This window comes from Danio rerio, chromosome 7 (genome assembly GCF_049306965.1).
Source record: "Danio rerio strain Tuebingen ecotype United States chromosome 7, GRCz12tu, whole genome shotgun sequence".
Taxonomy (NCBI): Eukaryota; Metazoa; Chordata; class Actinopteri; order Cypriniformes; family Danionidae; genus Danio; species Danio rerio.
Window position 1 is genome coordinate 53,009,348 of NC_133182.1, and position 14,031 is coordinate 53,023,378.

General features: G+C 36.8%; 1 protein-coding gene across 2 annotated transcripts in view; it reads left to right on the forward strand.

The window, feature by feature from the left end:
- The window catches only part of col4a5 (collagen, type IV, alpha 5 (Alport syndrome)), a 91,217-nt gene that overhangs the window by 62,461 nt on the left and 14,725 nt on the right, over positions 1-14,031 (forward strand). Inside the window, exons 26-40 of one of the 2 annotated variants that reach the window (XM_073906186.1) lie at positions 137-229; positions 340-444; positions 1,921-2,018; positions 2,839-2,989; positions 3,099-3,212; positions 3,490-3,657; positions 3,764-3,853; positions 3,930-4,076; positions 4,410-4,508; positions 4,618-4,707; positions 4,798-4,937; positions 5,018-5,324; positions 5,415-5,465; positions 5,567-5,752; positions 11,350-11,483. In XM_073906186.1, the coding sequence (XP_073762287.1) occupies positions 137-229; positions 340-444; positions 1,921-2,018; positions 2,839-2,989; positions 3,099-3,212; positions 3,490-3,657; positions 3,764-3,853; positions 3,930-4,076; positions 4,410-4,508; positions 4,618-4,707; positions 4,798-4,937; positions 5,018-5,324; positions 5,415-5,465; positions 5,567-5,752; positions 11,350-11,483 (1,973 nt within the window). The remainder of the gene's footprint in view (positions 1-136; positions 230-339; positions 445-1,920; positions 2,019-2,838; positions 2,990-3,098; positions 3,213-3,489; positions 3,658-3,763; positions 3,854-3,929; positions 4,077-4,409; positions 4,509-4,617; positions 4,708-4,797; positions 4,938-5,017; positions 5,325-5,414; positions 5,466-5,566; positions 5,753-11,349; positions 11,484-14,031) is intronic. The other variant, NM_001123230.1, reaches the window with a different exon arrangement.

The window sequence follows — 14,031 nt, forward strand, 5'->3', positions numbered from 1 at the left end:
ATTGTCTTAATTATTAACATGACACACCCTTCAGAGTTTTTGACAGCTTATTTTCTTATGGAGTGCATTTTTTGTAGCTTTCAGTTTGGTAGTGTTCTACTATAGACATTATCTCAATGTTTGTTTTTATGAATAGGTCAGAAAGGTGAACCTGGGATGACTGTGCCAGAAGTTGGTGAACGTGGACCCCCAGGACAGGATGGAGATCCTGGTTCACAAGGACGTCCAGGTATAGAATATAATTACCTATCTCACTACGCTTTGTTCAGCAAACATTTTGTGCATATGGAGCAGATTAGAATTTAAAGTTCAACAGAGAGTGTTTAATTTTCTATGCAGGTGATTCAGGCCCACCTGGACAGCCTGGGTTCCCAGGTTTGCCTGGATCCAAAGGAGAGCCTGGTCTTCCTGGTATTGGTTTGCCAGGACCTCCTGGTGCTAAAGGTACAATACATATATGTATAAGTATATTGCTGCCAGTGCTATTAGGCACTAGGGTTGTAACAATATACCGGTATGACGGTTTACCACGATTTGAACGTGCACGATTATCATACCATGAACAATTGCATATCAACGGTTTTAACCCTTAAAGACCGAGACAGCCCGCGGCTAAAAATAAGTATTGCTCTTAAATGTTTAATAACTTTTGATCCGCTGATCCGATTCATACAATTCAAAGATTGGCATAAAGAAGAGAATCTCAGCTTTCCAGTGCTGTATCACATAACATTCGCGGCTCCGGAGGCTCCGGAATCAGTGCGGTTACGTCATCAAAATTTGACAACGCTGATTTGACAAAGAAACGCTCGTCACTGTGTCTCCGGACAAACCAGACATGATACATTGATGCATTATCCCTTCTCCATGCCCAGATTGGTTCAAACTCGCTATATCACAACCAATAAGCATAGGTTTCACTTTTGTTTGTGGACCAACAATGAGCTTTTTGAACAACACGGAATGAGAGATAGGCATACATTTATGCGCGGCTAAATAAAAAGTTTTGCATGAAATAATTCTCATACTAAGTACTTTTGCATGCACAGCAGCACAGAAACATGACAAAACAGTGACACAGCAAAGACGAACTGCTGCTCTTGCTGTTTTCAAAAGACACAAATGAAGGTGCAGCTGTTTGTCTGCATTGCATACAACCACATCCAAATCCATATCCACAGACAACCATATCCATGCTGGCACATAAAACCTAAGGATGTTCCATATTGAATCTAGTTTCGTTATGTAACTATTTATAGTATAGTAAATATTTATATCTATTTTTTACTGAGGATTTGCACCATATTTATTTGGACTTTGACACATTATTTATTATTTTCTTATTTTTTATTTGTTCATTGTAAGTGGTGTTGTTTATAGTAACTAAAAATATATTATTTGGAAAAAGTCAAATTTGCTTCACTGTTCTATTATTTTGTAACATTTGTAACATACCGTATACCGCGAAACGTCAAACCGTGGTATTGTTTTAGACGATTATCATACCGTAAAAAATTTATACCGTTACAACCCTATTAAGCACTAATGAAGTCTTTCACATGCAGTTTGAAAACAGATTTTTTTCCAATTCATCAAAAATTATTTCAAACATAAAAATAGTTTTATTCATTAAAAAGGTGGAAAACCTTACCTATATTTACATAAAAAGCAAAAGCAAATAATAATTCATTGAGGTACAGGTAAGGTACATCAGTTCTTGCTTTGCTTGGAAATTGAATCCATGTTCTTGACATTGCTAGTAATGAACTCTACTAATTGATCTACAGAAACTTGTTAATCTGAATGCCAGAAACATTATCAAATAACAAACAATTGGCTTAGATGAAACAGACTCATAATAATCTCAATAGGCAAAGATTTGTCCCTATGTCTTACTGTGTTGTCCATATTGTTGTTTAGGATTTCCTGGTATTGCTGGTTCCCCTGGTGGACCTGGCATTCCTGGACGACCAGGTTTAGATGGACTGCCTGGTCAGCCTGGATTACCTGGATCCAAAGTATGAAACATTTAATGTAATAAAAAGTAAATTGAAAATATACACTATATAGTAATTTTGAACCTTTTAACAGTACACACTCACAAATGTTACCATCAGTATTGTAACATGCCAAGTTATTGTAACAGATAATTTTTTCAGTTTCTGAGTCATTCTATTGCATTTTGCCAATATTATTCACCAAGCAAGTTTAAAGCTAAAGGGGTATTTTTTTACATATTCAAATTCAACACTTATATACTTGCTATATTTAATTCTTATTGGTCAAACATGACATTAAAAGGTATGTTATTCCCTGATAACAATTAATTAAACTAATAGCACAGTCTCGTTTGGAAACTGCAAATTAATCTTTATCATTAATGAATGTATTTTAAGTTCAGTACTTTGGATCTCTTTTTTTGTGGCATATAGTTCTTTAATAAGCAGGATAATGTTCGTTTAGGCAATTGTTTTTATGCAATAAAGACCTTCAGACTCCTATAACAGTGTTCTGCCTCAGGTTGGGCTGCTGATAAGCCTTTTGGGCTTTATTTTGCAATAACAACCAGTCGGATGTACATTATCTCTTACTTAAAAAATAAATGTACCCCTTTGTGAACATAAAATGTTAATTTGAACATTAGTATATTTTTATGAGTTAACATGAACTGAAATATGAAATTTTAATCAAAATTTAAAGAAATAAATGAGAATGCTACTGTATGTGCATCTGTTTTAATTTTTGTGCTCAGAGTGCATTGTGGCTATACATGAGTTTACTGAATTTGTAATTAATAGCTATGAGTTTAAAGTTTGAAAATGTGTATTTTCCCCATAGGGAGATCCTGGTTATGGTCTGCCTGGTCCTCCAGGTCCCACAGGATCACCAGGCATTAAAGGTGGACCCGGTCCGAAAGGTGATTCTGGTTTCCCTGGAAGCCCTGGTCAACCAGGCCGCCCAGGTCTCGATGGGGCTCCTGGACCTAAAGGTAGAGAATTATTTCATGTTCAAACAGAAATTAAATAGTAATGCTGTTCTCAACTCCACTGAAGATGCTGGAATCATCTAAGACTTGACATTTTTATTTGTGAACTTAGGTGATGCTGGTTTTCCTGGTGGTCCTGGTCCTCGTGGCCCCCCTGGGGCTCCTGCTTTTGGTCTTCAGGGCCCTCCTGGTCCTCCTGGAGCTCCAGGCTCTATTGGATCTCCTGGTATGTCTGCAACTGTTGTATAATTTGATTCAGGCCGATCTTGCTTAAGTGCAACAAAAGGTGCTCAGTCTTAGAACAGACTAGTTTAGGCAATATAAACTATAGTTATTTATTAGCAGCCCACAATCATTTATTTAGTCTAAAGATTTCTAATTTTGTGATCTTCAACTGTGTGTCAAGGGAAGTGTGTCTCACAAGCATTTTCAAACAATGATGCAAGGTTTTTAGCATTACAATTATGTAGTGTTTCTCACTATTGTCATCTTTTCTACTTCAGGAGTACCGGGGGCGAATGGAGAAAAAGGAGACAGAGGCCCTCCAGGTCTGAGTACTCCAGGCTTCCAGGGTGATAGAGGAATTTCTGGACTTCCTGGACCTCCTGGTCCAGTTGGTCCACCTGGAGTTCCAGGCCGACCTGGACAAGATGGCCTACCAGGACTCCCTGGTAATGCACTGATAGCAATATCCACTAATTAGCAATGTGATTTTTTTTTGTTCTATATGTATGTCTTTTTTGGACTTTCTCTACTAACCCATTATCATTACTAAAGGATCTAAGGGAGAAATGGGCTCAATGGGGCCTCCCGGATCAAAAGGGAACCCCGGCAACCCTGGAGCTCCCGGCTTTCCAGGACCAAAAGGTCTGCAATCTTACTTTTTCTTAAACAATTAATTAAAGTCCCATGTTGAGTGATGTATCATACTATTGCTTTACAGGAGATGATGGTGTCCCAGGACAGTCAGGAAATCCAGGTTTTCCAGGGTTAAAAGGAGACAAAGGTGAAACAGGCATTCAAGGCCCGCCTGGCATAACCACATCTACAAGTGTACTGAAAGGACAAAAAGGAGAATCTGGTGTTCCAGGTGAGCCAAATCTGTTAGCTTCTAGGGTACACACACCATGATGGTCAACATTTTGTTTGTTAAAGTAAGTAAATAAGTTGTCCCTTTGCAGATTTCAGATATCTATACTCTAGCGTTGCAATATTAAAATCTCTCTAACAAAATCTACCTGGTTTATCAGCAAATATGTTGATTCACCACTATGTGCATAAATGTGTAAATCTCTTAGACCAGGACCATCTCTTATTTTAAGTACACTGAATCAAAGCTCAAATTTTAATAGAATCTTAAAGAAATCTTTTAATTAAAAGTGTATTTTTGTGATTCATCAATTGTCTTCTGTTTGCAATATAGGTTTCAGTGGACCGCCAGGACCAAAGGGTATTACAGGTATCTCTGGAGATCCTGGTCTGCCTGGGCAAGATGGACGACCAGGACTACCAGGACCCCCAGGTAAAGCACACATACATTTAAATGTAAGCCATCAAAAGTATCTTTAATCAAAGATTCAAAATATAGACTGCAAATGACTGCTTAAGGATTTTTTTAATTTCATGTTTAGGCCCCAAAGGTGATGCTGGTCTCCCAGGAATTCCAGGTTCTCCAGGAGCCACAGGATTAAAGGGGGCCATGGGAGAGATGGGATTGCCAGGTCATTTCCTTACTCACATATGTGTCTAAGCCACAACTATTTTAACCTTCTGATACCTTGAAGCTCAACTGAGGTCTTTTTTTGTTTCAGGAGTTCCTGGAGTCAAAGGAAATTCCGGCCAACCTGGCCAACCTGGCCAGCCAGGATCCCCAGGTGGACCAGGATTCCCAGGACCTAAAGGTGAAGCTGGTGTACCAGGATACGGATTACCTGGAAATCCCGGACCTAAGGTAAAATATAGTGTTTACTTTGTGAACACTGGGAATATTGGCTTTGATATTTAATACATTCGATTTTATTTAATTCTCAGGGTGAACCAGGCACTCCAGGCTTTCCTGGACCCGCTGGCTTGAAAGGCCAGCCTGGCTTTCCAGGACCTCAAGGCTTGACTGGTAGCCCTGGACCAAAGGGTGATCCGGGACTCCCAGGATTTCAAGGTGCACCTGGCAATCCTGGCCCAAAAGGTTTGGATGGTGCTCCAGGCCCTGCAGGTTTAAATGGAGCACCTGGTAGGCCAGGAGATCCCGGACGATCTGGATTACCTGGTATCCCTGGAGATAAAGGTCTTGCTGGTCGTGATGGTATTCCAGGACCAGCAGGTCAAAAGGGTGAACCAGGTAGGACTGTCTACAGAGGAATGTGTTGGATGTGCTTAGTGTAGCAAAAGAAGCTAAATAAATTTTTTTGTTTGTTTGCTTTTTTGTCAGGTGCTCCAGGCCTTGGTGGCCCAGGCTTGCCTGGTCAACCTGGTTTGAAAGGTAGAGATTTCTTATATATTCATTTTGTACACCAGTTATGAGTCCTTGTAATGATTTTCCTAGCAGATTTACTGTGATTTACTGTTTGTCTTTTGTTACAGGCGCTAAAGGAGATCCTGGTTTTCCGGGTCCTGCCGGTAGTGCTGGATTTCCTGGTCCAAAGGGTGATGCAGGATTTCCTGGCTTGCCTGGTCAGATTGGTTCTGTAGGACCACCTGGGCCTCCAGGCTTGCCACTGCAGGGACCTAAAGGTATCCAAGGTCCACCTGGTCCCCCCGGAAGAGCTGGTAAAGTCGATATATTATATTACCTTTTGTCCAGGTCTGCCTTCTGGGTTCCACCATGTCATGAATCATTATCAAATCAAGCTATAAAGAAGGTACCTGAAGTAAGATTTCTAAAAAAGAACACATTTTGTCGCAGCACTTCAAACATGGCCAACAAATATCCACACATATATAGACACAATTATTTGGTTCACAGTCTACTACTAATAATCAATTATGTGCTTTGCTCCTCTTTTTATGTATGCCTATACAATCCAGCAACTGCAGATTAAGGCTTGTAAATGTTATGGCAATCTCCACATAGTTCAGTTTAATAAGGTTTAACACATGCATTTTACCTACTGTCAGAACTTTTGGTTGTAATTTGATTTATAGATTTAACAAAACATCAGGTACCAAAATTCAAGTTTTCTTTGTTGAGAAGCGCTTCAAAAGGACTGTTATAATTGTGACCCAGAGGGCATACTGGCTTTCTTTTGTTTGCTTGTTTGACTGATTTGCATGGAACTTTGCACAAAAAATTGTGATTACACCATATCTTTGTTACTGTGCACAAATACACTCACTCTGATATTAAGAACACCCACTGTCTGCGTTCCCTTCACTGAAAGTCATTACTTTCATTTCCTTAATTATGTGTCCTGGTTTGAAGAGAAATGAATCTGCATGCATGCAGAGGTTTTATGCATTGATGTTTCTGTTGCCCAGTCTGTGAGTGTCACACAAAGTGTCTGCTTCCCCTGGTCATGGTCAGCTGTTCACCCGTCCACTCGTCTGTTATTGTTCACAGTTTAATGTCCCTCACAGGATACCGTCCGTGTGCCTGCAGCCAAATTCAGTAGTTTTGAAAGAGGACCAACAGGCACTTTTGCATGAGAAATGTGCTGGTTTGTAAGAAATGAAAGCCAATGCAGGACTATCTAAAATGGGCTCCATCTTGGTAAAAATGTATAATATTTATAAAAATTACATCTGAGCTAGTTTGATAAGTACCAGTGTTGGGTCTAAGTAGTTACAAAGTAACCAGTAACTGTAAAATTACTTTTTTTGCTTAAAAAAAAAAATAAAGTAAGGGATTAACTTATATTTTTGGTAATTTAATTAGTTACTTATAATATACTTGCCTTAAATGCTGTAAAAAGGACAGTTCCATATACATCAGAGTAATTGTATATTACAAATACTGTATATTCTGCCAAATAATTCTATTTTAACTAAAGAAAGTTAAATTCATCAAGATGAACATGCCTAAGAAAAAAAATGAATTGCGTAAGAAATGAATTCATGAAAATATAAACAAAAATCAGCAAGTGCCAAGAACAGGGGTCTGTTCTTCATACCTCGCTTAAATGATTTAAGATGATTTGGCAGATCCTGGATCTTTTAATCTTGATTACTGATCTCTGCCTAATTGGGTCCTTCAAACAAGGTGTGTTGGGTGTGTTGTAAAGGACTGATCTATCGATCCTCAAATTCATGATCAGCAATGCATCAATTGGCTGATGGCACAGCAGGGTAGTGACATCATCTGATTAACATTAAATAATCTATCCAATTCAAAATTATATAAAATATGTATTAAACTGTTTGTCAAAAATAACACGCAAAACACATTTGTTGTGGGCTGCAGGCTTTACACTTTCATGTGTCAAGAGTATTTAGCAATTTATTTAGTTTTAGATACATTTTAGAGCAGATTTTCTGTACTATACACACCAATGCCTATTTTAATTTCTTAATCGGCGTAAGGAATTTAAAATAATTTTGCATCAAAAGAGCATTTTGATATTGGTAAATGTCTGCAACTTTTGCTTAGCATTAAATCAGTGGCATATTAGCTATCAAAAACGTCTGCATGACTGCATAAATTATTATTCCTTTATACAAAGGAAACAATCAAACTGTTGAATATTGTGCATGTCTATTATACAGAAATGGTACTAAAGCTGGATCAGTATTTTAAAATAGTACGCATTCAAAAAATCCTTATTAATAAATGTTCTCTTTGATTCTCTTGGGGAGAACCACCTCGTTTTTGAACTTTTGTTTCAGAGTACAAATTAAAGTTTTGTTTTATTTATATATGTTTTAAAACTTATATGTATATAAACACATAATATTAATTGTTATAAATTATAAATGTGTATATATAAACTTTTTGAAACTATTTTACTATTTATATAATCTATATGTTCCTACTGTAAGAAAATAGCAGCATTTGGTGCATACTTTCAGTATTACCTTTGCTTGAACTGACCCAATCTAATCATATTTATATTAAATAATCTGCTGCTCCCGAGCAGGTTTGAGCTACCAGAACTGTTGCATTGACAACAACCCTCGGATGAGTTTTGAAGAACGAAACGATTCTGGATCATGATAAATCATAAATAACCAAATCCAGCTAATTGACTAATCCACGTATGAAGAACGGACCCCAGGACTAAACTCACTGCAGTTTGATAAATACTGCAGCTGTTGGACCACATAATGAATGTTTTTGAGAATTTTAAAAATGGTATTACTAATATATTGTTATTCATGTATTTTGCATAATACTAACTAAAGAATATTAGATTTCTTTAACAACTGCACATGTCTAAACATAATAATATTAGAAATGTATCAGTATATGGTATGTATGAAATATGGTGTCATTAATTTAGAACATTTTAAAGTTTGTAAGTATAATTTTTTTTTTTAATAAACTGAAAGTTTGACACAAACTTTAAAAATTAAAAGTGTTTAATGTCTATTGTTATGATTTCTCAAGTAGTATTAAGTCAATTAAATCAGTTAATAAAGTAACTTTTCAGACAAAGTAATCAGAAAAGTAATTTAAATACACTTTAAAGGATGTGGTTAGTAATAAATAATTTTTGTGAAGTACTGTAGCTTTTCTGGAAGTAACTTACCCAACACTGATAAGTACAATACCATAAGCATTTAAATTTGAGGATAGGAGACCATTTCGGCTGGTGTCTGTTATGCTTTGCACTCTGGGTATTATATGCATTTTCTGTTTCTTGCGCCATGGTTCTGCTCCTCCTGATGTCATGGGATCATTGCAGGCCCGGCAGGTCAGCTTTTTCATGCTATAGAACAGTTCTGTTTATCTTACAATACATATTGTCATCATTGTGTATTTTGTATGCATGTGGTTATTCTACCACTTTTTAGAAAGATATTTATTTATTTATGTTTTAAAGATTTATAGAATTGCTTTGTCAGTAATGTACTATTCAACAAAAAGACAAAGTAAATCCAAAGTACATTTCTGAAATTTTATATTACAGTACAAAAGTATACTAGACTACATGTGGAACTTGCTGAGCATTATTAGATTATCAGCAGTATTACTCTGTTGGAATTTGGTCATAATATGATTATGAATGTTACACAGATAAGCCAAAATTCTAAGAATAAGAGTTTTCTGAAAACAATAGTTGGTGAAAAAATAATGTGCATGTTTTATTATTCACAATATGATGATCACTGTGATGTGTACAACATTTATTCATATGCGTGTTAAGCTCAGTTTGCATTTATTTAATAATGTTTATATGCATGTATGCATACAACCATTCAAAAGTTTAGGGTTCTTGAAATTTTTTCATCTTATGCACAACAAGGTTGCAAATATTTGACTTAAAATGCTGTACAAACTGAACTATTGTGAAATATTACGATTTAAAATAACTATCGGCTTTCTATTTAAATAAAAATAATTATTAATAAGTAATGAATACCTCGGATATTTGCATCAGTCATCACTCAAGTCTTCGGTCTAATTCTTCGGATCCTTCAGAATTCATTTGGCTAATTTGACTGCCGATTCGAATGTTATCACTTGATCAAATAGGCATTATTAGTGGTTATCAGCTGATAGATATGGACCAGTAGGGGACTTCAGCACTTAATGGTGGGCTCAGATGGCTGTTATCAATTATCCACATGATTAATCAGCCATAGATCACATGTGTCTGGAAGTTAACAAGAATAATTTATATTACTTATTAAATTTCCCATTAATTGTATTTTTTTAACGTCTACCCCTACCCCAACCCTAAACCCAACATCACACTAATGTAAAAACACATCTGGATGTGGAGTCTTCTCTGTTTGTATATCTGATTATCCACAAGAATTATTTATATTATTTATTACATTTCTAATTCATTGTATTTTATTAACGACTCCCCCGACCCCAACACTAAACTTTACTTTACTTTACTTTCTTTATTGTCCACAAGTGGAAATTTATCTTTGGCTTCACCACACAACCACATCAGCGTTTACATTACACACATCACAGAAAAAACAATCAACACAAATACATTCAACGTCGTCACATATATCACATTAAAAACACAATTTAAAACCCTACACATAATTAAAACCCAGTATTTAAAATTCTAATGGCCCCAACCAACCATCACAAAAATATAAGACAGATCTGGATCTGGAGTCTTCTCTATTAGTGTTGCTGATTAACAACGATAATTATTTATATTATTTATTGTATTGTATTAACATCCAGCCTTACCCCAACATCACAGTAATGTAAAAACAGATCTGGATCTGAAGTCTTTTCTATTAGTGTTGCTGATTAACAATGATAATTATTTATACTATTTATTGTATTGTATTAACATCCAGCCTTACCCCAACCCTAAACCCAACATCACAGTAATGTAAAAACAGATCTGGATCAGAAGTCTTTTCTATTAGTGTAGCTGATTGACCAATTGAATGGATGATAACAGCATTTTAAGCCTACCTGTAGGCGGTTGTGGGCCCCTAATAACATCTCTGGTGGCCCCCAAAGTGTGTGGGCCCTTAGAATCATCCTAACTTTCCCCCTCCCCCCTAATGGCGCCCGCTGTCTACTGGCCCATATCTATCAGCTGATACCCACAGATAACTGACATTTAATCGAGTGATAAGAGTAATATCGAGTGAATTTGATCAGTTAAATATAGCTGCTGACTAAAATTTTTATAATATTATTATAAAACTTCATAACAATTATTATTATAAATCTTACTGACCCTGAACTTTAGAATGGTAATGTAAATGCTGTCATTTATGTTCAACTGTTTCTTCAGTAATGCATTCATTTTAACATTCCTCAAATCATGTCCTCTTTATTTTAAACTTTCATCTCCTTCTTTGCTTTGGACTTTTGGGAACCCGTTGACCTTTGACACTCACTATAGGTCCCGCAGGTTAGACAACATGGTTTGATACTCACCTGTGTCATTGAATGCACTTTCTGTTGTACTCGCATGTTTTACCACTAAAGGTTGGGTAATGTTGGATGGGTAACATTCATGTGTTTAATTTTTATGTTTATGTTCAGGTCATAAAATATAGTTTTGATTGCTTAGTAGCTGATTTTTGCCTTTGCCTTCTCCTACAACATCACAAAATCAGCACACTGTATACAAAAATATACATAACAAACTTCTACACAAGAGTTTACTGAAAGATTGAATGATATTGACTGTGGTTTCATGATATGAGATGCATGCTGTTTGTTAATGTTTGTTTAACTGTTTTGTGGTAAAACTAACTTATGTTGTGTGAATATGAAGGTCCTCCTGGCCTTGAGGGTCCACGTGGACCTCCAGGTAGCGGAGGAGTGAAGGGTGAGAAGGGTTTGCCTGGAGTTCCTGGGACGCCTGGAGAAGCAGGACAGAAAGGAGATTATGGTTCTCCTGGGTTTCCGGTAAATATAATAAATGTCTTTTGTTTAGATGCTTTAATTAAAAGATAATCAAAGAATATTTAAAAATTACGCTCATCCACACTGGTTAATGCTGTTACACTTTGGGTTGTGCATAATTGTGTAATAAGAGAGACATAAGAGATTGACTGATTTCTCTCATACTATGGTTATAACACCTCAAAACATTGTTCAGAGATTTTATTTCAAGACATTTGTCCTGTTTCTATGTTTAAAATATCCAATTTTGTGTAGGACTAGTTTACATAAATCTGCTATTTGGCAATTTATGACCATATAATGTATAAAGTTATACATATATATTGTTATAGATATACAGTTTTATGTAAAAATTCAGGCACCCCCATGTGGCTGCATAATTATGTTCTCTTTCGTCATAAGAGACGATCACAGTGAAATACCATTCAGTTCCTATTGAAAGCTAGATAATGTCATGTTTTTCAGACAGAAATCCATAGTGTAGCAGTATTAAGGATGTGTATAAATAAATTTAAACTGAAAAATAGGCTTTGCAAAAGTTTGGGTGCCCTCTCTTTTGTGTGGATTTCAAATGTTGTCACCTAATGCTGATTGACTACAACAAAAAATCCATTTGCATGACTCAGTGAACCTTAACAATCCCAACACAGGCGCAACCAATCATGAAAATGGGATATTTAAGATGTAAGCTGATTGGTAGCTGTGCTTCTGCTTATTGTGAACATAAAAGTAGCAACATGGGAACCTCAAAAGAACTTCCTAATGGCATAAAAAACTAGGATAATTCACCAACATGAATTAGAAAAAGAATGCATAAAGCTATCATAAAGGTTTAAAGTCTCCACAGTCAGAAATATAGTAAGAAAATGGAAGGCCACAGGAACAGTTTTTGTGAAGGAAAGATGTGCTAGACCAAGAAAATATCTGAAAGGCAAAGGCGAAGATTGGTTAGAATTGTCAGAGACAACCCACAGACCACCTCCAAAGAGCTCCAGGAACATCTGCGCATTTTTCACAAAGAACAGCTCAATGGAAGCTGATGCAGAAGAAGCCTTTTGAAAAGTCGCTTGAGTAATGCAAAGGCTCATCTGGGCAAGCCTAAATCATATTGGAAAAGTATACTGTGGACAGATGCTACAATCATAGGTGCTTTGAATGGCGAAAGAAGAACACAGCATTCCAGGAGAAGAACATGCTGCCTACTGTAAAATATAGTGGGGCTCCATCATGCTCTGTGGATGTGTGGCAAGCTCAGATCCTGAAAAGCTTGTCAGAGTTAAAGATCGCATGGATTCCACCCATTATCAGCAGATTCTGAAGAACAATGATCAGGCATCAGTCAAGAGGCTGAAGGTACGACAGGGTTGGATGTTTCAGATGGACAATGACCCAAACAATGACGAAACAATGTTCTAGAATGGCCACACCAGTCCCCAGACTTGTACATAGGGGTGTCAAAATGAATCGTTTCTTCGATGCACCGCGATGCAGACGCGGACAAATTGGTATCGGTTCAGTAATAATCATAACCGGTTATTACTGACGTCATTTACCTCATATGCGCTCTGTCGCGAGGGAGGCGATCGCGAGTATTTACAACGCTCTAACTACTTAATACTCATGAACTGTGCACAATTTCACTGTGTGAGTTTGAGAATGAAAGTAGCCTACTCCATTTCTCTCTCTCTCTCGCTCGCTCTCGCTCTGTCTCTGTTTCTCTCTCTTTCTCACACAAACACAGTGGCCCATTTGACCTGCTGGCGTGGCTTTTCTTCTCCTCTCGGCTGTTTTACAGCGTTACTTTTGGATGCAGAAACGAGTGCGTGTCTGCAGAGTTTTCTCCACCATGTCTATCATACATCAGCTGTGAGATCGCAGATGCCGCCTGCCGCTTATCATTCATCTGAAGAGCGCAGCGCGCAAGAGCCAATCGCAACCCAATCAATCCCAATCAAAGGGGTGTAAGAGAACTAGACAAGGATCAGATATTGAGCTGGATATTTATATTTGTTTATATTATTTGCTTAATGCTCGTTTTTTTCAAAGTTACAGTTTATATATCTGACTGTTTGTATTAAATGACACAATTGTATTACAAATAATAACCTATATAAATATAAATATAGTCATACATTTTAATACAAGAGCTGCTGCTGTGAAAAAAATATAAAAGCATCGTCAATGCACCGTGATGCACCGAAATATCAAATTGAACCGAATCGATGGCATGATAATCGTAACCAAACCGAACCGTGAGACTAGTGTAGGTTCACAGCTCTACTTGAACATTATCCAAAATGTATGGATTGATTTAAAAAGGAGCATTCATGCTCGGCACCCATCAAATCTGACTGAACTTGAGAACTTTTGAAAGAAAGAATTGCCCAAAATCCCTTCAGCAAGAATTGACGGATTGTTCTTGGCTGTAAGAAGCATCTACAGGCTTATATTACAGTAAAAGATGACTGTACAAGATATTGATGCCATTATTCTTTTTGCACCTGTCTGTTTTTGTTAAGACTTAAATTGTATTGCATCTGTGGATTAAATT